Genomic DNA, 26,214 nt, shown 5'->3' with positions numbered 1-26,214 from the left:
TGATGTAAAGTAAACATGACATGATAAATTATTGTTCTTGCTAAGGCCTCTGGGAAGTCTTCTCACCACGTGGTATATTAAGCAAAGCGTGGACGCCATTTTATTCAGGTAGTTTCTCTGTTTTGCGAATTATTTGCCATGCCGGCCTCTCGCTCTCGTTCTAAATCACCAAGACGGTCTTCCTCATCGTCTTATTCAAAAGATAAGTCTGCCAAACCGAACTCTCGAGAGTTAATCACAATAAAAACAGAGAAAGAAGACTTCGATGAGAAGAAAAGCGCTAGTTCTTCGAGCAACAATGCTACGAACTCCTCCAGACCGAAAACTTACTCTTCAAGTGAAAAGGATGAAAAATCTGGAGAAAAAACGTATCGGAAACCTTCCGAGTCACCTGCGTCGAAAGGTTCTACTAACTGGAATTCATCAAGCACCAGACCTAAAGAAAGAAAATTTACTGGTAGATGCCGACTCTTTGTCGGAAATTTGGTCAGCTGTGATGAAGCAGAGCTGAAGGAAATGTTTGAAAAGTACGGCGAAGTAGCCGAAACTTTTGTCAATAATGACAAGGGATTCGGTTTCGTCAGATTGGTAAGTAGATAGCTTTGAAATACCGGTATGTTCAATTAACGGTGTGTTTAATTAATTTCGTTGAACAGACGTTATGCCGAATGCAAGAAAACAAGACGCCTAAGAGCGTTTCCGTGGGATGCACAAACAGTTAAATTGTCCAGTTATAGCAAACCACCATGCTTAGTCAGTGCAAAGAAATCACCGGTAAAATTTGGAAAGTGGCGAAAGCTTACGAGACAGATGACCCTGTAACTTTAAGTAGCTGCTACTTGTTGTACTAAAGAGAACTATAGGTTATGTATTAATTGATTCAAGTAAATTTGCCAACGGAAACAGTCGGTACAGCGGCAATCAGAGCTTACTTTTACTAGACATTATCGAGGAAAGTCAGGATATTAAGGTGAGATTTCTTTGAAATACTAAATGAAGATCGACCACCATTTATTTTATTTATTTTTATTTATTTGCTTTGTTTTGTGTGCAAACCAAATTAGAATTAATTAAGCTTATACACAAACACAAAAAAACAACACACCTTTACTGTTGGGTGGTGTGAACTCCTAAATTTCAAATGAAGTGCACCAGTTCAACTGTTGCCAATTAAGAATTGCAAAAAAAGCAAAATTTAAAATGTAATTTTTTAAAAATCTAATGTATGAATTTGTGAAGGGTGTTGCATGCTTTCTTTGTTGGATTTGGTGATGTTGTGTGCATAATATTGGTCTGTGTCTTCATAATTTTGGGGTGAGAATTTGTAGCATTGGTTAATTGGTGTCTTCTTTGTACACCGTAAACAGAGTTTGGAACAGTATGGTAATGTACACAGGTTTGCTGTATGGCCACCACTGTACACAAATAAGAAGTAAAAAGTAGTAATAGAATTAAACTTAGGGCCACACCTCACAGAAGCAACCATAAGCCTGGGTGCATTACAAGAATAAGAATTGTAAGTACAAACTCGGAGAGCAAAAGCTGAAGAATATTTTCAATTTTCATATTCTCGACATTCTTATGTTTTCCCAGCTCACACCAACAATTCTCATGACATCATGTCAAATGTACAGCATACAAAATAATCAATTCAAAATAAAGTTCCAAACTGACCAGAACTGGTTTCCTTGTATTTAAAGTATTTTCAGTATTGGCAAGACGGTGAATTAAGTTTTCCTAAATTCAACACAAGCGTTTAAACTTGTGGTTCAGAAGTACTCAGATTTTTCAAGTATGCTGAAGCTGTCATTGTGACAGCGAAAATACATGTGCACATCTCTTCAAACACTCACCAAGTTTTCATGATGGGATGATATAAAACACAGTGTATTCCCTTTTAAACAAATAGCCAACCATTAAAACATTGGTCCTACTATTTCCTTTTCCTAGGATACACGTCTCAATGCCGAAGCAGCCAAGCAAGGTGTTGACGGGACATTCCGTATGGGAAGAACTTTAAGAGTACGTTTTGCTACACATGCATCAGCCTTGAAAGTGGTTAATCTTAACCCAATGGTCACAAATGAACTCTTGCATCAAGCATTCTCGCAATTTGGTGATGTGGAAAGAGCAGTGGTGGTCTGTGATGACAGGGGAAGATCAAAAGGATATGGAATTGTTGAGTTTTCAAGGAAGAACAATGCTCAAACAGCAGTACAGCAAGTTAATGAAGGCTTGTTCCTTCTGGGAAGGTAATTCTGGTAAATTGTACAAAGTTTTTGTTAATGTTTCCCTGACAATGTCTACACTACACTAAAATAATAAATTTAACATTGCTTCTTCTTTAACATGCCAAGTGATTGGTTTACTTAATGTTTTCCTCCTGTGACCAAAATCAATTCAAAGTATCTAGGATACTCCTTGAAACTGTCTCTCAATGAAAGTCTTTAAGGTCTCGGTAAATGAAAATTTTCGTACATTGCTCGATTTTGTGTTTTTTGGATTTTTGGCATGAGTGGGTCCTAAATTTTATTTTGGCAGAAAAAGAAAATCAGAAAGTGCTTTTTAACCCTTCCAAAATGAGCCATTTCTGTTTCCCGCCATAATTTGCGCGCGAAAAGTGATTGACAATCCCTGTCTATTGCATGACATAAAAATAAAATTCTCCCACCTCCAGTCGGGACAGGTTTTAAGCTATCGCTTTGAAACTTTCAGATATGATATAGACTCAAAAAGGGTGTGAGGAATTTTCCGATTTCCCTTTGTAACTCATTTTATGTCAGTTTCTTTGCGTAAATCGCACTCGAGATTCGACTTTTTAGTTTGAAATGCAATAATTCCGCTAATACGAGACATGCAAATTTCCTCACACCCTTTAATCTGTCAATCAGATGCAAAGAAATGGAGGTGAAAATTAACAACGCGAAAGGGCTGGAGCTTCAGCAGTAAACTTGATACCTCTGAGTTCGAGAGCAAAAAAATTAAGCGCCTTTTGAAATTCAATGAAATAAACTATTTTATAAGGTAATTTAGTCTTTAAGCTTTAATTTGATATATAACTTGCCTTTGTAGCGAAAATACTCGTGCGACTAGAATTTTTTTCTGTGGGCACCTCGTTTTCATTACCGAGACCTTAAACGTAAACAAAACACCATATCAAATACCGTAATTACCCGTGTATAAGTTGATCCCGTGTTTAAGTCGACCCTCCATTTTTGATGGCAAAAAAAGCAATTTCTTAATTTTGTTAACTGATCATGGGACTCTAATCTTGTATTCTTCGATTTCTGGAAATGTGGATACAAAAAAAAATCAAGGCCTCAAGCGCTTAATAGTTTTGTGGTTCAGCAGTTGTTGTATATGCGGACATTTTGTCCTTGAGTTTCGAAAAAGTTCTCAGAAAATTGAACATGTAAACCTCAAACTAACCTGTTTCTTTGTTCAACGATAAAGGGCTTTAGCAGGAGTCAATCTTTAAAAATAACTTGCGAACAATGCGAAGGTTTGGCATGATTGTGTGGGGAGACCTGGTATATGATTTTTATTTCCCCCCTTGATAAGTAAGATCATCTGGCATTAGATTAAAAATCTATATTTGGTTGTCGTAGGAGGGAAAGGGGTAAATGTTCAGTGAAGCAGCTTGTATCAAGCTTTCAATAAATTCTAATTGAAGGCAAAAAGGACAATAAATATGGCATTCTTTTTTTAGGTATTAACTTGAAAATAATCTTTTATTAGGACTCCTTGTCCAGTGTCAGTGAAACAGGTGGAACATGAAGAAGATGAGGATGGAATCTCAGATGAAAACCTCAAAAGAAATCCTGATTTTCAAAAGTATGGTGATAAGAAAATATCATTGGAGACAAAAAAAACTGCAATTGCATTTATATGATGGAAGGTTAATAAAAAAAAGTGGGTTCCCAAAATAAGGGCATTTAGTATGTTTGCTACTTGGTTTTCTTGACTTTAAATCTTAAAAGGGCCACATAATGTAGTGAATATCGCTCGTAGACTGTATCCCAGTGTTCTGGGTTCAAAGCCCATTGGTTAGGGCAGCTGCCTTGAGATCCGGAGATCCCAGATGAAGACTCGCTCTGACCACTCATTGAATTTGAACCTGGTAGTCCTGCACTTGTAAATAGCCTACTGGTTTGCCTCCGGCCAGTCGGGATTCTTAACAGTTGTTGTTGTTCTGTTCAGTCGTTTCGTTGTTTCATTGGCCCTGAAAAGTTCCTATGGGGAGCGGTCAATTAAGTATGTATTGTAAATCCCTGCATGTGTGCTCCTAAGTTCACTCAGCTTTCCATCCATTTGAGGTCGGTAAACATTATGAATGCCAGTATCACTTGTGACAAGTTATGCAAGGAGTGGTGCCTGCCCCTACCAGGCAGTAGAAGCTATTGAAACAGGAGCCTTCAGGTTGTCTTCAACTGCAGTTGGTCTCTTCTCTCTTCTCTCTTCTCTCTTCTCTCTTCTCTCTTCTCTCTTCTCTCTTCTCTCTTCTCTCTTCTCTCTTCTCTCTTCTCTCTTCTCTCTTCTCTCTTCTCTCTTCTCTCTTCTCTCTTCTCTCTTCTCTCTTCTCTCAAGGGGTGCTTTCACTGAAAAAGGCTCAAAAGGGGTGCTTTCACTGAAAAAGGCTCAAAAGGGGTGCTTTCACGGAAAAAGGCTCAATGTAATGCCACCTTAGACTCTACTTTATCTCACAACCTTTATACATGCAAAATTCAGAAGTGCATGGGGTCTTTTTTGCCATTTTAATTTAGACAATTTAGGGATGTTTTGTTAATAAAAGTAATGAACAATAATTATTTATTGTCAACAGGGAAAGGGAATGTGCTCCACATTTTGTTGCACCAAACACATTTGAGGCAGATTGGGCTCAGAGGTGGCGTGCACTTGAAGAGGTGGAAGTTTCCCAGAAAGAAGCATTAGACATTCAGTTTAAGGAGGCTCGGGACAAGTTAGAATCCGAAATGGCACAGGCCATCCAGGAACATGAAACCATGCTCATGAGACAAGGTGTGTTGGAACTTGTCCCTTAACCATAATGCCTAAAGTTGAGTCATGTGAAAGCATGACTAATGTGGATCTGGCAGTATTGGTAAGCTGTATATCGTTAAACATTACTGGAAAAAAATGTGACCCAGTATAGTTCCCTGAAGTGTGCCCTTGTTTATGGGCTGGAAAGGTGTGCTATTACCATTTGAAAAGTCATTACTCTGTGCCATAAAACATGCATAAAAGCTTAGCTGCCAGTTTGAATTTGATATATAATTTAAAATATCAGGTTGTTAATGCTATCTGTGAGGATGTATAAAACTGATTTAGTTGATTGCATCTCAATGATGAGGTTATTGGAATTACCGTATGAAGTTTCAAGGAAGCTTTTGAGTATAATGGTTCTTCTGAGAGAGGCAAAATTGCATTTTTTGTCACTTAAAATATGGTAAGTGTATAACACAATGAGGATTTTGTTAATCACAGAGCTCCAGCGCCGCCAAGATGAACTGCATCGAATGGAAGAAAAGCGCCAAAGAGATGAGATTATGAGGCAAGCAGAAATGAGGTAATTGACTTTGCGTCCAGAGCTTTTTGGTCTAGATCATAGACTGGTCTAGATATTTTGTGGATGATGTGACACAGCTTCATGTACAGTACCATTCAAATGTAAGTTGACAGTCTCGATTCGAAACTCTATCCGCGATCCTCAATGTTTTCGAGAATCGAGGATCGAAATTTTGGAGCAAGAGGGTGGATGCAGAGAAGTGTCCAAGATACATCGGGCATTTGCTGAAGGTGTTGTCAGTCATTTTTGAGCGGGAAGGAAAAGCATCCAGCCATTAGCAACTAAGAACTATCAAAGTAGAAACGCGTTTTTATTTTGACATGTACATGTATTTATTTTTAAGTGTAACTAAGGTCGTGTAAGAAATTATCGTCAATAAAAATTTACATTTTGTTGCGCACAAGTAAATGTATTATCAAGAGGTAAGCAAAAGTAATCTCTTAAGGTAGTTTTCCTTGAATAAAAAAATCTCAAAAATACAACACTTGAAGCTACATGTACAGGTTGTAGTAAGATAAAACAAAACAGATTCGTCGACTTTCGACGTGATCGATTGACTGGGCACAACTTTTTCTATGAAGTGAACTGATGGAAAAATTCATTCCATATAAGTTTTGGGGGCACAAAGTGCAAAATACCCTGTTTAACTAGTCCTTGCGTGAATACACGGCAGAGGGCTAATTAAATATTTAAGTTGAAATCAACAACGCGGGCACAAAGCGACCGATCGATGATATAGCAAAACTTACAATGCTGGGTGAACAATTTTTTTTTCAAAAGTACGCAAAATAATTCAATGAAGACACTTACCATAATTTCTGAGCGATTACCCGCAGGTACCATGTGTTAATTTTTGCGCAAACAGTTGTTGGTGCGGGTAATGTGATAATTTTTAAATTTTCCGGTATAGTTTTAAAACCGTAAGTAGGGAAAAATGAAACTGTTCCTAAAAACTGTATTGCTGTATTTATCCCGCTTTAATTGCCTAATAGACTTAAATGCTCTCGGTGAAAACTAATGCAAATTGAAAATCGTTTATCACGCATGTGATATTACTTTCTTACTTTGCTAATTTCGCAGCTTCTTTCTATGTTTAGTTTAAAAAAAACAATATTCGCCAACTGGAATAATAAACTCAAAACAAAAGAATAAAAATGTGAAATAGCAGGCTTTAAAGTACCGTAATACACACACAAAAACTCATGCTGACATGTTCATTTCATGGTACCACTGCCGCCGCATAATTTTTCTAACATGAGTCGCGCATAAGAGGTGGTTGTCGGCACGCGTGTAAACAAACATTCACAGGCAAAATTTTAAAACACCAGAATATTCGGCGCATCAGTAAAATATTCCTAGCAAGCACTGCCTTGATGTAGAGAGTATTTTCCCGTTTCAAGCGATTTCTTAGAGTCAGTAGATCCTGAGATATCGATTTTTTTTTTTAGAACGGATTTTTACAAGCGGTATCATTCAATAGACGATCAAAAAACAATAGATAAATGAGGATAATTAAACCAATACTTCCGTCAAATCTGTGAGTTTCCGCGTTTGTTGTTTCAATCTTTAAAATGATGCTTTGTTTGTCTTAGTCTTTGTAAAACCGCTCAATGAACATCGCAAACAATACGTGTGAAAACTTGATTTACTAATTCTAACACTCGCCCCAACTTTCTCTCAACCTATCAAAATGGCGCTCAATGATCAATCGTAGAGATGGTGGCCTTTAACTCGCAATCTATTGAGTCTTAGCGTTAATACATTGATGTTTAGGTCGTTTTAACAAGACATGGCTAAGGAGAGTGTTTAAGGCTGCATTGTTAACAGCCAATTCTTAGCAGAAAATGTTATCGATCTTTCACTTTGTAAACAACAACACGGAATATTCATCGCTCCAAGTTTGTGAGTTCTTATCCCGGTAATACAGTAGCACGATTTTCTTTTGTGGGGGTGCGGGTAATAGGCCAGTGCGGGTAATCTGTTGAACTGTTTTTCTTTTCATTTTTTCTCATTTACAAGGGAGCTGAGCTTGCAAAAGGTGTTTCACCTCCATTTTGGTTTTAATTAAGTCTCAATATTACTTGCTTTGCTAATCAGTGCTCCATTAAAACAAACCAAATGCATTAACTTAAAGCAGATAAAAATCCATGATATTTAATAAATAACCTTAACAATTATTTTAATTGTAGGAGGCAAGAAGAAAGGCGTTTGCAAGAGGAATTAAGGCGCAGAGAAGAAGAACTGCGTCACAAAGAGGAGCTATTTAGACAGCAACAGCATGAGCTCCAGAGGCATCGACAGGAGGATATGATGTGGCAGGTAGGTCTGATCTCTGGCAAAAATTATTTTAAACCTTCACCTGTTCTTCATTGTATACTTCGTGGAGGGAAAGTCTTGTGGTTTTTTTTGTTGAGTCTGATTTCCTGTACAAATGTATAGGAATCTATGCAAAGAATGGATTCCAAGTTTTCCTCAGGGATGCCCCCTAAGGTGAGTGTTTGTCGACTTGATTATGTTCTTGTATCTTGAGTGAATCTTAACCCAGAATTGTTTGGTTGTTGAGAGCACCAAGTGTTAAGACAAACAATAACAATATTTCTTCCAGCCCAACTACCATGGTTTTTCGGCTATAGGGTGCAGCATTTTTTTCCTTAAAAAATTGCTTGTTGGACACAAATGTGATCTAAACTCAAGGTGCATCTTATAGCTGAGTGTCTTCTTGCAACAAAACTTGTGCAGGGATGGTTCTTTGATCCTTTGCCGCCATCTTATGTTAAACTCATCCCAGTCTTCCCCCTTACTGCAATTCCAAAAGGGTGGCCTCACACCACCGTTAGTGATGATGGCCTTCAATTCTTGTCGGTGTACAACAAAAACACCAACAAGAAAGTACTAATAACAGCAGGATTTAACACTTTTTCTATAATTTCTAGTTGAAATTTTTTGCCATTGTTCTTGACTTACATGCACACTACAATCTGCAGTTGAGAAAGCATAACTAGCGATGAATTGAAGCAAATTCCTCTATTCGAGATGCGAGTATTTTGATGAGATTTTCAGTTTGTGACACAAATGCCATCGAGTTTGAAAGTTAAAGTTGCATCTTATAACAGAGTGCACCTTGTATTTGAAAAACTACGGTACTCTCTTGCCACTCTCTCATCAGAGTATTATCTGGTGTCATTCATCAAAACCTTGATTGAGGCTTTAAATTGAGGCAACATTTTCGTTACCAGGGACCTTCTGGCGGAATGGGTGGTGGAATGGACTGGGAAATGGGCTATGGTGGGCCAGGGCGTGGTGGACCAGGACCTGGTATGCGTCCCCCTGGCATGATGAATCCGCCTCGAATGGGACCAGGTTCAGGAATGATGCCTTTCCGCGGACACCCGCCGATGGGTGGTCCACGACTTGGGGGCCCTCGAGGACCACCAGTGGGACCTGGCATGAGACCCACCTTGGTAAGTGCTTAATCAAAATCCTTGCTGCCTTAAACAGCTTTTATTTTCTGCTTATTTATTGAAATAATACCAACATGGAGAACATTGACACAAACAAAGGAAAAGGCAATTTAACCAAGCCTTTTCTGTTATTCAGGATAGAAGAAAATTGTTGAAGCTGACTTAGATTTCAGTGCATTAAACAAAAAAACAGCACTTTTTGACTTGCCAAGCCTTTGAGATGTAAATATTTGATAGATTAATGAAGCTAAATGTAGGTACCAAAAATCATGTACTATTTTGATGCATCATCAACTGCGCAAAGCAAGTTAGACAACTATAGACTTTAAAGGAACGAACTGAGATAAGTGTTGAGTTAGTGGTGACATGTGATCGTTACACCAACTTTTTTGTCGCGTGGATGTGTTGTGTTTAAGTATAACTATGATAATGGTTAAAAAAGCAATTCTCATAAAACCAGTACACACAGTGTCCCATGCTGATCACAGTACCTGACAACAAGCTTGTCAGTGGTTGTTGTAAACCCATCTTGAGATGATACTGCCATTTCAGTGTAAGTAGATATTGTGGCCAGGCCATGTTCACCAGAAGATTTATTTCTGTGCATGGAGGAGGTGAGGAGTGTTATATTGGAATATGACATCCTTATACAGTGTCTTTTCATCTAGTATAGTATTAAGTGCATAAATGTACAACCAATCATTAGTTTTTATCTGTTAATCTTTGTTATCCTGATTTACAACTGAAAGGTGACTTTTGTGATTGCCTTGCAACTTTCCCAGAAAGCTGCCCATTTCTACAGTTTTTGAAGTAACAAGTTTGTTAAACTTGTTTCCTTGCCTTTATCAGCTTCAAGTTGTCCACTTTTTTTTCTTTAATGAGGATGGGATTTTTTTCTTACCGTATTTACTCGTGTATAAGTCGGCCTTTAAGACCTAAAATTCAACCCAGAAAATTGCCCTCAACTTATACCTAAGTCATACAGATAGCGCTGGTTTGGAAGCCCTAGAAAAAATTATCAGATATTTAGCATAACAATAATTGCTTATAATAATCTCCATAAAGACTAACTTTGATGAGCTCGGCTGGGCATTTCATAATTAACAGGAAAGTTTGTGTTATGAAATGTAAGTGGCAGGTGAAACAATTATAAACCTCTGGACATGCCTCTTTAGACTGTGGTCATATCTGTAACTGTGTAGGTTGGGCATTTTATTGTAAAACAGACTGTCGTTTGTTTCTCTTCATCGAACGGTCTTAGTAGCGTAGTAAGCTGGCAAACATTTTCCAAGATGTTAGGTTATTTATTTGAGCTGTTTTTGAAACTCTTTGGCGTTCTTTTCATCTACCAAACTCCTTTATTTGTCAATGTTAAGAGAAAGGTTAGTTTCAAATAGGAAGATTTTTTCAACACGGCTGACTTAAAATGTAGAAAAAACTTAAACTTGTTTCATTGCATGTTACAAAAGCTGATAAACTTCACCTACAGTAATTTCTTTTTGTCCATTGCAACTGCAAAAGGATTCTCCCAAAATGACATAAACTTTCAGGAAAATTCTGTCAATCTGAATTACAGCTTTTCAGCAAGAAATGAAGAAAATCAGTCTCTTTTTAATAGCATTGAAAATGGGGCGGCGACTTATACACGAGTTTAACTAATACATAAGTAAATACGGTACTTTTTATTTGTTACTACAAGCCTTATACTTATCATAAAATTAAGCAGTATTCTCTCTCGCTGGTTTTGTTTGCTGACCTTGTTCAGTGTGACAACTTAAAAAATTTTGACCATACATGAAACTTAAATCAAATTTGATTTGCAAATTTCAAATGTCATTTTAGTATTCTCTTCCTCTAGTTGTTGAAGAAAATCATGGGCTACTTGAACACACAGTGCTAAAGTTTGAATTAAGCCCAATACACATCATTTTTTGGTCATTTGAAATGATGGATGCATGGAAGTCATTTGCAGCAAACAAAACTCTTTTTCTAAATCAACCAATGTACACTTAAATTCTAGTCATGTGGTACTGTACCACGACTGTGTGCTAATGATGTGTTTACTTTCTGTTTTTGCTCCTATCTTTGCACCATGGATTTTCTCTCTTGTACCTTGGATTTGTGGATCTTCTCATGAACTTTGCGTATATAACGTTATTGCGGGCATCTTTATATAATAACTATGCAGAGACCAAGATTTGAAAATAAAAGGGAGTATAGCCGTGAAAGGGTAGACGAAGATCGGCTTGCTGCCCGCTCCCGACAACCACCAGGAAGAGAACATGGTGATGCCAAGAGGTTCCGTCACTGAGCATAGAATAGCATATAAACTTGCAATGTTGCTCCCATGTCTGCCTGTTACCTTGAGAGAACCAAAAAGTCTCTTATTATGACACGGACTTGTATGCTGTACATAAACCAGCAAGAATCACTCGTTACAGAAGAATTCTTGTTTGTGCAACTTCACATACTTTGTCTATTAAGTTAGTGACCTAAGGGTATCAACACTCGTATAGTTTTTGTAGGGACTAGTTTGATTTTATCACTGTAGTTTTAATTGTTTGTTAAGCTGAGGGAATTTTCTTTAATTGAGGAAAGCATGATCACAACTCAAAACTGTTTTCATTGAATTGATTATTAATAATATTCTATAATGCTGTTTTTTGAATAGTTTCCCTTTTAATCCCATTTGTTTATCTGTATGAAAGGCTGAATTTCTTTCAATAAATATTGTTTTAGTACTTAAAAATTCAACTTGTGTTGTCTCGTATGTCACAACACAGCCTCTCAAAGACTGCCATTTGCTTGTAGAAGCCTTGAATGTGATAGCGTAGGTTCATTATGCTACATTTAGAGATGGAAACTAATGTATTTAACACACATGTACTTCAAGATATTTTAAGATTTAGCTATGAAAGGATACAGAGTATTTTTTTCCAACACTGTCAGTCTGTAATAATAGTTTAAAAGCACTCCTTTCACTTAGTGTAATGCAGAAATATAAAACCTGTTGCAAAAAAAATTCTTGTTTGTGTCACTTGGTACTTAAAGATAGTTTAATTTTGTTTCAACATACACTAATTGTTTATTCAGGAACCTGAAGATTTGGTAGTAAGAGCAGCTAAAATTGATCCTTGAGACAGCACTGCAAACATAAAGGGGAACTGGTGCTCAAGGAGCCTCAAATTCCGACAGTGTTATTTCTTTGATTCTAAAATGTCTTTTAGAAGTCATTGGATTTCAAGGAGAAATTTAAAAGAGAGAATTATTGAGTTCAATTTATCCATCATCTTGGAATTTTTACTAGGATGTTTTTGTGCAATTTTAACTCAAGAAATAAGGATAGAAAATCCCAGTTGAGACTTCTTAAGGTAACTTTCAAAGATCATTTGCTAACATATTACCTAACAGGTTACATGAGTTACAGTGATATTGTCTCAGTGGTTTCAGTAATTACTGACAGCCAACAAAAAGCATTGGCTATGTCACTCACAGAAGTCTGCTACTTTTTCTCCCTAAATTGTGAAAATGTGATCATCAATTTCATTGTTGAAGTGTTTCATTTGAGAGGGAACTTTTTAAAATGGATGGCAGAGACGATGCTGTCGGATGTGAAAACAAGTTATAAATGAAAAATGATGTTTATTTCCCTTAAAATTTTGATTAATGCCTATACATGTAAATATTTCTGTAGTACCTTTCAATTTTCTTGTCAAAGGAACAACGTTACCAATGGTTGCCTTTGATGTACTCATCCATATGAAATGGGTGGTTCCACAAGTCCACACTTGGATGCCTTTATGTGTATTTAAAAGAATAAATTGTCTGATTGTAAAAGATTTTTAGCACCAAATTGTTAGATGGGAAAAGTGAGTAGTACCTAATGCTTGAAAGTACATGTTTTTGATACACCTAAGGGCTTTTGCATTAATTTTTGCAAGCCAATAACTTCAGTTTGAAATGGCTTAAACTAATGCAAAGGTCCCAAAGTTCAGTTACCTCTCCTACATATGAAACAATGTTTGGTAATTTCATTTCATGCAAAAAGCCCTTTGGATAGATGGAAACCTTGCAATAACCACAAACTGTAGAAAAGAAAACTAACATCACTGTGAAAATGGAAAAAGGACAGGATTGAAGTAAGATCATTTGGGCAATGTTGAAAAAGACTTGCCCATTTCTTTCCAAGTGTATTACAAATTTTTCAGATAAAGGTTATTGGTTTGCATGGGATTACTTTGCATGCAATTTGACAACTTTATTGCCAATGGAATTCAATATCACTATTTTCCACTTTAATGAATGGATTCAGGAACCTTTACTGAGTACTTAGCCTGCAAGTGCAGAAGTACGATGTATTTCCGGTTGTTGGTTCTCTCTGCCTGGCTTTTTGGGCATAGGGAAGCACCACCCAGAAATAAATCTGTGTTTGCAGCCTACGAAATACCATGACGTAGGTTCTTTCTGGGTGGGTGACTAGCTGTGTATTGGACTTTATTCCAGAGTTTTTTGTGGTAGTGCACTACACGCTATGTCGTTGGGTTGTTGGAGTGTAAGAGTAGCAAAGAGGCTCACAGTGTGTGCATAATTGAGGAAAATAAACAGAACTTGTGACGCTGATAAATAACAAAGCAGCTGTTATTTCCAAAACGATGGAAACACCTGGTAATGAATAACCACATCTAGAAGTGTGAATTTTTGACTTTGCAAAAACATTGGTCAACCTCAAAGGTTGGACAATTGTGATCTTTATGTTGAATTTGCACATTTCTTGTCGAACTTTATAAAACTTGAAAGAAACAAAAAAAAATGGTGTCTTGCCATCATTTTGTCTAAGATGTATCCTTTGTTTCGTGAGTTGTTAGTAACATACAAATTAACTTGATCACAGGCAGCTGCTGATCAATTTTGCTATTTATTTTTGTAGCCAAAATTAAAAAGTACAATAGAAAAATTGGACGTAGCCAAAATTTTTTTTGCTGATAGCAATTTTTAATTCTTGACACGTAAAATTTATTTTCTCTCTTGGAACCCCACGAAGACACAGGCTATGTATACAGTGTACTAACGATTTTTAGCCACTGTGGAGTTCTAACTTTTTCTTCTTTTTTTTTTTTCAAACGGCAAAGATTCCACTCTGTCCTGTCAAACTATGAACCAAACCTCTCTGCTTTTCCTAAAGGCTGTGTATCAACATTTATTTACTTTTGGATCAATATCTCTTGCATAAAGAAGGCTAACAAAATCGGTACCTTGCTTAGTTCGCATATCAAGTTTTCGGTCCCATGTTTCTGACTTCGAGTCATATGCCATGATGGGCTCCCATCCAGATACCAACCCTTCCCAACAGGGCTTGACTTCAGTGAACTTTTGTCACGAAATTGGTGATCATGCATATTACTGGACATTTGTTCACACAAAAGTAGAACTAATAACCATAGCAATTCGCTCTTTAACTTGCTGTGAAAAAGAAGTTGAAGGGAACTTGGAAATGATCAACATATCGGCCTTGATGCCAATGTTACTTAATTCTGGGTTTAGTATTTTACTAGTAACCATGTCTTCTCAGGGGGCTATATGTGTGAGACTTCTACCATTGCAGTATAATGATTTACAACACCAAAACAATATTGTGTTAGAGCTACATATTTCACAAAGACAAAACGCAGCTCAGTTGACAGGAATAAAGCGCTGTGTCAAATTTCTACATCAACACACGTACGCAATGCGTGCCCATTTTTCCTTTTTCATTTCACTTTGAATTTGGAAAGGGTAGTTCTAAAATTCAGTTAGGGGCAAGGACAACTCATTTTAAACTTTGTGATTTTGCTTCATTTGGATGTGAAAAAAATTCCCAAATAAGAAATATTATTCAGTTGCTGTGGGGGTATCTTGTGCCTTTCATACTCTTGTTTTGCTGTTGGGTAGTGCAAGAAAGACATTCACATCCAATTTTATTTTCACCTAAGCTTCTAAAAAACTGGGTGCAAAAGGGCCACAGTTTCTGTCACTGGAGGCTAGTAATTTTAGACTGGATCATACTGGTAGGTAGATAATGTGCTTTAGTTTTGGGATGTGAAGACTGGCATTTACGTGATTTAAAGTTTTGAAGCAGGACACAAAAACAACTATAAATTATTTAAAATCGGTTACTCAGCTACATGAAAGGCCTTCAACAAACAATGAGAAATCATGTAGCGTAATGAAAGTCATTTCACAGAAACTAATATACCCCAAGGCATACCTGATAAGATTTCCATCTTAACTTTGGAGCTGGAGATCGATCCTGCCTCTGGTGGCTTTCTCAGTGGCTGCATCACTAATTCACAGTGATGTGAGAAGTGCACTTTTCAGTTTGCCAACAGAACTTGACCATTTCTTTCAGAGGAGCTTTTTCTGCTCTCTGCATCAGTTTTAAAAATGGCGCAAGCAGATTTTTCTTTACAGGGTTCGTATGGGTCATGGAAAACCTGGAAAGTCAGATTTTCATTTTCCAGGCCTGGAAAGTCATGGAATTTTAAGGTCGGTTATGGAAAGTCATGGAAAATTACAATTATATTTATGGTAGATTAATCCTTGCAGTTGTCTAAGTAAGGATAAAATGAAATATGACGAGTTTCTATCAAACAATCAGAAGTTTGCCCACAGAGGTCGTTAATTTATTCAAATTTGAACTGCTTTTTGTCAGAAAATATCTTATAATAAGGATAGTTTTGAACATTTTTCTTTCGTGACAGCTAACCTTAAGCCAAAAGGTCATGGAAAGCTAGAGAAGGTCATGGAATTTGAAGAGCTTTAAGAATGTGAACCCTTCTCTAACATCAGAAAGTTGATGCCACTTGTTTCAAACTCATTTTTTAAATTGAGAAATGTGGTCTGTCTAAACATTTTGGAATCAGTGTTCCATTCAAATTTTTGCCTTTTTTCAAGAACAAGGAGACTGTGCCCAAAAAAATGTAGGAAAACTGAAGTAAAAATGAGCAAAAAGGAAATTAAAACTAGCCCTTGACAATTTTATCAAAGAAGCAGATTTTGTAGGGAGGCTGGTGGCGTGGATATGACCAGATGGACCAAGGTATGTCGATACTGAATTTTAAAATACTGATAGTGAAAGCTTGTGCATTCTTCTACTATGAGACTGTCCTGCAAAAAGAAACCGAATAGGAAAAACGTCACCTTATCTCCCCCAAAGTTTTATTGGCAATTTTTTAAGGATGGCACCATTCTTCAAAATAATCAAAATGTAGCTGAAAGGATTCAACTTTTCGTACATTTCTGCAAAGATCAGGTGATCTTCCCATTTGTTTCCAAACCTGACTCTTTTATCCTCAAACTTACAAAGTCTCTGAAAGCTAGTTATTGGAACAATATTATTACATGTGGAGTGATTGTGCAACACTTAACTTGATTAGAACAGGTTTTAAAAAATTACTAGTAAACATGAATAGTAATTTAATAACTTTCAACATAGGAACATCTCTTGTAGAATAAGCATGTGTCTGCTGATCATTGGCTTTCCACCGATGCAAAGAAAGTTAGATTTTTAAAGTTGACATTTCAGCGTCTTGTGTTGAAGGCTTTGATTGTGTCCTCCACGTGACTCCACATTTACAGATGAAGGTAAAGTATTCATGTGTAATATTTAATGTCTTTCCTAAATAATGCATTAGGTGTATACGACAAATAGTTGGATTGTAGTATTCCTTTCCTTTTTGTGGTGAGATTAGTAGTTGTGAAAATAGCTGGTTGCGTCAATGTGTTGAAGACAGCACTTTGTTTGCTAACATAAACATTCGCCATAAAGATGCTTCAAGTGCTTTTACCTCTCCATGGTGAATTACACCTGTGTGTTTTTGATTTTCCAGTGCGACAGGGCTCTTAAAATGGTAAAGACTGTTTCATCTAATTGCTGTTTCAAATGAGTAGTTCACATTACATGGGATCAATATAACCATGGGGTGGTGACTTAATTTCAAAGCATATTTTTTGAATTTTCTACATCTGTGAGCCTTGCAGGATTGGAAATTGGTTTGATGCTTTACATTTTGCCGTGCATGTAGCAAATCGTTATGCACAGGAAGTTTGGAAAGCACAAGGAAAAATTTACGCAAACATCTGTACTTTTTTGAGTGCTATGCGACGTTTCAAGGGCGTCGCAACATTGGATATGGTATATTTAAAACTACATTAAGCCTATATTATTGTTTTTAACAAGGTCATTGCCAGTGCACATTTTGCAAACCAAGAAAGAGTACAAGAGTTTTTGTCATCAGATTATACCCACAGTCATTTTATTGACTTTATTGATGTCAGTTTTTCAAAAGACAAAGTTTTAAATTCAGATTATACTGAAAATGTCACGATAGTTCCCAGTTTCATGATTAACTTTAGTCTTCACTCTGACATTTAGTTATTTGGTTTTTCAGTACCACGTAGCAGTGGATTTAATAGTGACTTGTCATACAGTTAATGTAAAAAAAAAATTCAGTTAAGTCATTATGTTCCAGTATTTTTAAACATCAATCACTCCAAAATTAAAAATGTGCATGTGTTTATTGTGGTCAGTTACATTACTGAAGTAGTTAGTACCTTAGTAATGATGGAAGGTGTCCTCATGTTTTTGGAGACAATGGGAAAAGGGCTTTGTCATGTGGGTTCTTCGCCACCAAAAAAAAGGTGATATCCAAAGAAGGATCATTAATTTGTCATTGCAAGGCAATATGGAGACCTTCACAGGATGACCCTACACTGTATGTCTCCATGAATAACGCAGTGCGATATTATTACAATGCCAGATATGGTAACGGTTGCCTACCATTTTTGTATGGAAAAGTGCATGTCAATTTTTTTCTCAAATTCTTTTCTGGAAAAGCAAGCTATGTAATATGAAGAATCCACCCGGAGAGTGGAATTAATGGGTTTTTCAATCTGTTGTTGGATTTAACAAAAACCAAAAAGTATATGGATTAAGAAATCAAGACTTTATTTCTAGATGTTGCTAAACTATGCTTTTATCATGATATTTAATGGATTTTTAAGTTTGTTTGACCTTGTGTATGTTGACCTCCCTTACAGAATGGATAATTCTTTGACTATGTTTTTAAAAAGGCCTTTGTTTTTGTTCTTGCTTTTCTTTATTGGTAGCATTGGTGACCCATAGATCACTGGCAATCTTGGTAAGAGTTTTTTTTTTACTGTTCAACATTAAAAGTTTCCTTTATTGCAAACAGCTATAATCTTTGACTGCTACCATTATTCATATAACAGACTATTAGTAAAATCCAACTAGTGGTCTATTATCAATGCTGCGTTCTGACTGGTTGAGCTACTAGTTGGCTATTTGTTATAGCCCACTAGTAGCAAAAAGCGCCGGCTTTGAAAACCAAAACAACAATTAAAGTCTAGCTTTAACTAGCGAAAGATGTTTTGTCTCAATATTTTTTTGACCAACTAGTTGGATTTTACTAAAACAATTATTTCTCTCGCCCTCATGGCCTCTGAGTCAATAGCCCATTCGGCCTTCGGCCTCATGGGCTATTGACTCGAAGCCCATTCGGGCTCGAGGAATAATTGTTAAATAGATCGTTTTCACGTGATGTCACAGTGGCCATGTTGTTGTACAAGAACAATAGACGTTCTCTCCTTTGGGAACCAAACTCTATTTTTATGCATATTCCTTGCTTACATTTTGTATTGTTTTGTACACCAATATGGCCGCCAAGTCACGTGATGTCACAGCGGCCATGTCGGTGTACAAGAACAATAGACGTTCTCTCCTTTGGGAACCAAACTCTATTTTTATGCATATTCCATGCATACATTTTGTATTGTTTTGCACACCAATATGGCCGCCAAGTCACGTGAGTGAAAACCATCTATAAGGGGGTCAGTTCCTAAAGAGACTGTAGCACTGGAGTCATGAACTTTTGGTTTCATTGTACAAGTTGATAAAGGGAAATTAGTCAACTCGTTGACCTTCACTCTGACAAAGGGCCGTCGCTCGAAGTTTCATCTCACAAATCCTAATGGTGAGTTATTTACCTTTATCAACTTCGTTTGGAACTGAATTAACCAAAATTATTTGAAGACAATTTCAAAGCAGGCTGCATTGGAAACCATGTAGTTTTTTTTTTGTAATTTAAAAGTTTTTATTGTCAAAAATATAACAATTACATGTACACAAAGAATTTAACAAAAGATAAATACAATACAAAAAAACAGACTTAATGTGCTACACAATAAGCTTTTACATGAAAAAATATCCTTCAGTGACAGTTTACATGAGGTAAGGTAGTTAAAAGACTGCCCCTTTATTCTGTGATTTGATTTGTTTAGCAACTTGGTGTTACAAATGAGAGTGAAAGCTGACTTAAACGTTTCAGATCGGATTCTAATGAGCTTGTCATTGGAAATAGCATGAGCATGAAAAGGTGCATCTCTTCTTGAGAATATTGTTTTTTATTTTTGTTTTCCCAAAATCTCTGCTGTGTGGTGATGAAAGATTGCTGTGAGAGTGTTGTTTGCAGCAGAGCCAGAAATGGTTGAACCCACTGTTGCTGCTTCACTCACTTGAACGCAAACTCGGGCTGATGACTGAAGCACAGTATATCTCATTTTACGTTGATAACCTACATGCGTATTAATGATGTTCTTGAGGGATAGCCAGCTTAGGTCAGACGAGAGGTTGTGGGTACCAGTTCTGCGAAACTCTGAGCTGGAGTTTTTGTAACTTGCCCTTGCTGCCAGTTGGGATTCTTAAATATGTGTAATTTATTTTTTTTTGGTTGTTTATTTCATGGCGGAGATAAGGCCATGGAATTTCCCTCATTTTTCTCAAAGCTTCATGGTTCTAGTAATTTGTTGACTTCAAGCTGAAAGGTGGAAGATTATTGTTGCCTTACTGGAAACAACAATATGACAACAGCTGTAAGATGTCGGTATGGTTTGAAATAAGAGTTTTGCATAATAAACCATTAATTGTTTTTTCACAGAATGGAAAGGCCCTCGCATTCCATCCAGCTGCTGCAATGAATTCCGAGTGGGGTATAAAGTCCATCTAGGTATGTTGAGAATAGCACTCCCAAAGAAGTGACCAAGAGAAGTCGGTTCAGATTGGATGAAGGGTTGGGTCTCGTAAAAGGTACTCATTTCATCGCTTCTTGTAAAATTTCTTGCTAGTCCCAATTCGTTGTTGTGTACCGTCTTGACTGTCTCTTTGTCACAATAGATGGAATGAGGGTAAAATCTCAAGTCACTCTGTATTTTTTTTTTGTGCAATGATGACAATTGTGCTGTGAGGGCGTTGTTTGCAGCAGAACCAGAAATGGTTGAACCCACTGTTGCTGCTTCACTCATTTGAGCTCAAACTCAGCTGGCTGATGTCTGAAGCACACAGATCTCATTTTACTTCAATGTTTCTTATTTATGATATTCCTGAGGGATACAGCTTAGTGTTTTGGCCTAAGTCAGACGAGAGGTGTTGGTGCTGGCCCTGAGAAGGCCATGAAATTTCTATCACTTTTTTAAAGCTTAGAGTGTGTGGTTTTTATTTGTTGATTAAGGCAGGCTTAAAGGTGAAAGTTTTATTGCTTTACTGGAAATTACTGAAGTGAAGCAAGAACATCTCTTCACCTGCTTGTTTGAAAGTTGTTTTTAAGGAGTCATTTCAAAACCTTTAAAAGGAAAGGAACTTTATTTGTCTAGTCTAGCGCTGGAGCACTAATTGGGGACACTGTAAACTGAAATTAACAATGAACGCAAATCATATCAAATGTTGGTTTTTGAGGAGTGGGGAAACCGGAGTACCCGGAGAAAACCTCTCGATGCAGAGTAGAGAATCGAACGCGGTTCACATTGGTGGGAGGCGAGTGCTCTCACCACTACGCCATACCTGCATCCCAAGGATGACAGGAGAACAGGAGTAGTTTTCTTATACATAATTTACAGAAAAGCAGTGGACAATTTAGCTCATTTGGAGTCGTACATTTTATGCTAAAATCAAAATGATTATTTACATGAAACATTGCGTCATGTACAAGTTGAGGACTAATATTACATTCTTAAAATCCCCTTAAAATTCTAAAATGCAAAAAGGTAAATAAACCAGGAGGTTTTTAAGCTGCGTTGGGGGTGTCTTTTCCATTTTTGGTTTATTTCTTTTTAGTCCTTGTATATCTTTCGACATTTCCTGCAGAATAGCAATATGAAAATATCCGTGTAAATAAGTATTCTTTAAAAGACGAGTCTTAAGGATAAATCAGTGTTAATTTCTATTCACAGAATAGCATGGAGCATGGTATTTACCGGGTTGCCACAGAAAGGCCCACAGTTGCACTGAGCCACTGCAAAGAATTCCCAGTGGTATTAAAATCTGTCCAGGTATGTCGTGAGTGGCACTTTTGAAGTACTGAGCAAGGGGCAGTCAGTTTGGACAGCATAAAAATAGGTCTTAATCTTATCAGTCTTATCAGTCCCTATTTCTTTGTGCTGTTCGTTCTTGGCTTCCTAGGTCACTAACTTCTGTGTATGTAATGTGCAATGATGACCACTGTTTTGTGAGGGCGTTGTTTGCAGCAGAGCCAGAAATGGTTGAACCCACTGTTGCTGCTTCACTCACTTGAGCTCAAACTCAGCTTGGCTGATGTCTGAAGCACAATACATCTCATTTAAGTTTGGTGTTTATGTTCTTAAAGGATATAAACTGGTGTAGTGTTTTTTTTTTTTTGTTTGTGTAGTTTGCGCAAGCCGTGATTTAGTTTTCAGCCCAGTGAGATATGTGGACCAAGAGGGTAATTTAACGCCCGTTAAGTTATTTAATCTGTTCTTTTTTCAGGAATGCTGGCACATTCTCCACTTAAAAGAAGAAAGTAATCAGTTGCGTTACTAATTTTGGCAACACTCTGATCTGAGGATTTTCTATCCTTTTATTTGGACATCTCAACGTCCTTTTAGTTCACAGGGACCGGACTGTCGTCATAGCGACAGAGTTCTTCACAAAACCGGGTTAGAGCCAGTTTCAATCGAGTGTCGTAAAACCAAAACCATAGTAATTACTTTGGACAATCAAAAAGGACGGAGGCAATCCAGTAAACTAATCAAAACTCGAAGTAAATTACACGTAGCCGACACAAAGTGCGGGAAAATGTCCACGCGCAAGCCACGATTGGTTTTGGTTTCACTTTTGATTGGTTGAAAAAAATGGCGCGAGAACTTTGAACCAATCACTGAGTGAAGCAAGGAAAAACCAAAGCAGTTCACTAATTGCTTTCGACACTCAATTGAAAACCGCGCTTAGTAGCTTGACAACTCATTCCTATTGGTCACACTAAAATCCTAAGTCAAACATCGTAGCCCCGAGTTTCTAAAGCAAGAGATTTTGTTCCTTGTTTTCTGGCGTGGACCGTTAACTATTTTTACTGTTTTTATTTTTCCTATTTCAAATAAGAGTTTTAGGTGTCTTTCCTCAATTTTCACCCTCGTTAATCTCATTTACAAAATACTTTGTATTAATAGTCTTCATAGTTTCCTTTGAAAGAAATCCAACGGTAGAATTTAACCTCCTTGCAGATTACAATGGTTCTATCTAACAAAAAAAATTCATTTGAAGTTCGTGAAGGCAGTTCTTGGGGTCTTGGTGTTCTCTTTAGAATGTTTCTTGAGTCCAATGTTTAAATGGGTCACAAAAAAATCCGAAGATTAAACCTGAATTTCTTAAAAATATAACTCAAAACATTAAAATTTTTACGGGGCAGATGCTCTTTTTTGTCGTGACGCTATATAAAGGAATCAGCTTGATATGTCTGTTTGACGTTATCACCTTAGGTTCCTTTTTAACTTTTAGGCTCTTGCCATCAATTTTTCAATTCGCATGACATTCTCGACAGATTCTCGACTCGTGAATAATGTCTTGCGTCCTTTTACCTCGCAAGCTCCTCTATACGTTTGATTATTATTATTATTATGTTATCCGAGATGACATTCGTGCAACATCAAGCATGTTGGACTCTTGATATTTTCTTTTCTCTCTAATTTCGTCGTTCATTGTTTCTGTGATTTGGTAAGTTACTGAACGCGAGAATAATAATAATAAAACGTCATTCAAAATTCGACGGCTGAAAACTTGATGCGCTTTTCACAGTCCGATCGCCGATCATCGGGCTGAAATAATCTTCGGCCTTTTCGTAAACCAACTCGGCTCCCTCGCCCTCTTTGGCGTCAATTGTGGACGTTTCGTCTTGTTTACTCAAGTCCATTCTTTGTAAAAACTTTTCTACTTTGCTCGCCACCTCTTCAAGGTCGCCATCGTTGGCCACACTTCCTCTTCTTGGCGTTCCTCGCGGGCTGAGTGTTCCTGGAGACAGACAAGCCTTTGGGGATTTGTTTGCGGTTCCACTACCTTTTCGAGGATTCATTCCCTCTCTCGCTGAATCAACAGTAAGAAGCGATGCTCCAATGTTAATTGGTGGTAGAGATTGCCTCCGGGGTTGACTAAGTGGTGGTAGCAGGAACTGTGAAGTTGGACTTAAAGGTCTCGTTGGACTCACCAGCGCTTTTTCTCTCAAACCAACCACGTCCGTGTTACCCTCCGAATGTACCCTTGCCCTGTTCGTCGCCGGAGAACGTTTGTCAACATCACCGCATAGATTTCGCGAAGACGCTGTGGTCGAGAGTAACACTTGCGGTGTGCTATATCTCCTTGGTAATCGTGGACTCAATTTTCTCGCACCATCGCTTGGTATTGTCGGGTCCGGCAAAGAAAGTCGATTTTTCGTGCAACTTTCAACCTCGGCCAACTCTTTTTGAAGCCTTTTTTTCTCTCGATCTATTTCCTTTCCAATTGTGTCTCTATGAAAGTCAATAGAATCCAGTTGAATTTTAAGCTTTCTATCTTGCATGGAGTTCATAAACATAGTTTTGTCCGTGTACTCGGCCCTTTGGTACGCCATGTTACTAACGGTGAAGGCAATCTGCTTGCGGGCACAATTTGTTATCTTGGAAAACGTTGAGTTTTCTCCAGGTTTGCTTTGTGGAGTGCTGACAATTATGCAAATTTAGCTAAGTTTATGCAAGAGGTTTATTTTTTTTAAGTATGCACCTGCCAGAAAATAAATTACTTCCCTGCTAAGCCTTGTCGTTTTTAAAAGCAGTTAGCAACTTCTAATATTGGTCGCTGGTCGGATTACTCATAGGTTTTAAGTATGTTCCTATTTGATATTGATACGGTAAAGATTTAAGTCTTCAATATAAATGGCCTTTGCACAAAATAATTTAGAGTCCAATAATTCACTTTGGTAACCGTGGATAGTGAAATGGATACTCACCTCAAAAAGGAAGTTCTCTGCAATTGTGTTGTAAATGAAAATGTTAAAGTCGGCGTGCTATTTCCATTTTCTTGTTCTTGAAAAAAAAACATACGATTGAAACACTCTGAAATATTTTTGGTTTGTTTAGTACACTATCCATGTAAAGTAAGAAAGGTAGAATGCCCCGTCAAGAAACGTTCAATGCGTGGGACTGCAGTCAGCCGATATTTTAAAAGGGAACATTGACTTTTTCGGCCAGATTCAAACACCTAATTTCAGTTTCAAGCAACCGTTATTTGAATTACTCGCAAAAAAAAAAAGTCAAGATGAGTTCTCGTCTATCTTTGTTACAAGATGCTTATAAAAATAGATTTGTTCATTCAACGCAATGAATAATGTATTGGCGAAGATATGGTCATGAGGGCTACTTTCTTTTGGCTGTTCTTTAGAGGCGCATTTTCTTGTGGGATGTTTTGCACGTACACGTTTTAAATGAAGATTATTATCGACTTTCTTGCCATTGCCCAAATAGGGGCTAATGTTAGTCAAGGAAAAAAATGTAAAACTGAAGGAGAATAATTATCCTTGATCTGTAAATAAGCTGAAATTTAAGTTCTGAGAGTACCCTGAGGACGGCGTTGCTATCCATTCATCGTCGTACAGAGTGTTTTCACGTGATGTCACGGCGGCCATTAATCGTCCGGGAATTGAGCTCTATTTATAAGGTTACTGATCACGTGAGTAAAAACACTCTATAAGCCTGGGTTCTTAGTTACATCACAAGAAACTCAAATCCGAGCGTTTTCGAGGGATAATCTAATGCGATTATGCGAACCAGCGAACATTGCCAGAGACCGTTGTCTTCAGAAAAGAGGGAATTTAAGATCTACAACGGCGACGGTCGACGAAAACGTCACCTCAAAATAATAATAATAATAAAAGCTTATACCGCGCTTATACAAACTGTCCTAAGCGCCTTACAATTCATAAATTCGATAAAATATAATAAAACATAAATATAAGTATTAATATACACAGCTATGGCTTAACAAATACAAACAATAAAAGAAACTAACTAGCTAAAGGTTATATGCTGATTTGAACAGGTACGTCTTAAGTTTAGATTTAAAAGAATTAATACTATCAGCTGATCTAATATGAAAAGGCAAAGAGTTCCAGAGGATAGGTGCCTGAACTGAATAAGATCTATAGCCATAAGTTTTGAGATTGTAGGGAACAGTCACAAGCCTATCTGAGGATGATCGGAGGGTTCTATTCGGCCGGTAAAAAGTGAGAAGTTCCTTTAAGTATGACGGAGCCAGGTTATTAAGACACTTAAAAGTAATGAAATTAATCTTAAAAATAATTCTCTGCTCAAATATAACTTGGCTCTATCATAAGTCTTTCGGGATTATTCAGTCTCGTTCATGTCCTACAATATGGGCGAAGTATCCTAAAAATAAATTGGTACGAGCGGTTTTAAAGTTAAAATAGAGAATGAAAGATTCTATGTTGCGTGCTTGCGTTGTCGTCAAAACTTCAAATTTATTGATTTCACGTCGTCATTATGCAGAGGACCGCTGAGATACTTGCTAAAATCCGTGCAGCACGATTATTTATGCTCTTTTAACCAATGTTGTTATTGCTTTGTGGCGTTGGCGTAGCCTTAGCCGTCGTCGTTTCTTAAATTCCCTAATAGGGAGCTCACGCAACAGGACGGCTGGAAGACTCAGGACGGCGGAATGACGAAAAAATGTCGCGCGAGACTGTGCAACCAAAATCTTACGCGACATTTTTTCGTCATTTTGCCGTCCTGAGTCTTCCAGCCGTCCTTTTGCGTAAGCTCTCTAATGAAAGCAAAATACAACCAGGTGACGGGAGGACT

At 37.3% G+C, this 26,214-nt stretch overlaps 2 protein-coding genes across 10 annotated transcripts; one reads left to right on the top strand and one right to left on the bottom strand.

Moving 5' to 3' along the window:
* The first annotated feature begins 64 nt into the window (after nt 1–64).
* Nucleotides 65–22,776, top strand: LOC138053049 (paraspeckle component 1-like). Of its 9 annotated transcripts, none has more exons than XR_011133206.1 (13): nt 70–588; nt 1,951–2,252; nt 3,739–3,834; nt 4,823–5,019; nt 5,485–5,566; nt 7,756–7,885; nt 8,006–8,056; nt 8,803–9,027; nt 18,172–18,203; nt 19,410–19,457; nt 20,019–20,087; nt 21,307–21,405; nt 21,860–22,776. XR_011133206.1 is itself a non-coding variant. In XM_068899731.1 (9 exons), exons 1-9 carry the CDS (start codon nt 139–141, stop codon nt 11,336–11,338), a joined length of 1,656 nt encoding a protein of 551 aa, XP_068755832.1. In that variant the 5' UTR covers nt 65–138; the 3' UTR covers nt 11,339–11,781. The 9 variants fall into 9 exon arrangements, 2 of the variants coding, with proteins under 2 accessions (XP_068755832.1, XP_068755833.1); XR_011133205.1 differs by having other exon boundaries at nt 20,019–20,167; XR_011133204.1 differs by having other exon boundaries at nt 19,363–19,457.
* On the bottom strand, nt 22,436–24,148 carry LOC138053050 (uncharacterized). Its single transcript, XM_068899733.1, has one exon. It carries the CDS (start codon nt 23,970–23,972, stop codon nt 23,121–23,123), a length of 852 nt encoding a protein of 283 aa, XP_068755834.1. The 5' UTR covers nt 23,973–24,148; the 3' UTR covers nt 22,436–23,120.
* Between the last annotated feature and the right edge of the window lie 2,066 nt (nt 24,149–26,214).

The sequence above is a fragment of the Montipora capricornis genome, chromosome 6 (genome assembly GCF_036669925.1).
Source record: "Montipora capricornis isolate CH-2021 chromosome 6, ASM3666992v2, whole genome shotgun sequence".
In the NCBI taxonomy this organism is placed as follows: Eukaryota; Metazoa; Cnidaria; class Anthozoa; order Scleractinia; family Acroporidae; genus Montipora; species Montipora capricornis.
Note: the sequence above shows the minus strand (reverse complement) of the source record. Positions and strands in the feature narration are given on the sequence as shown.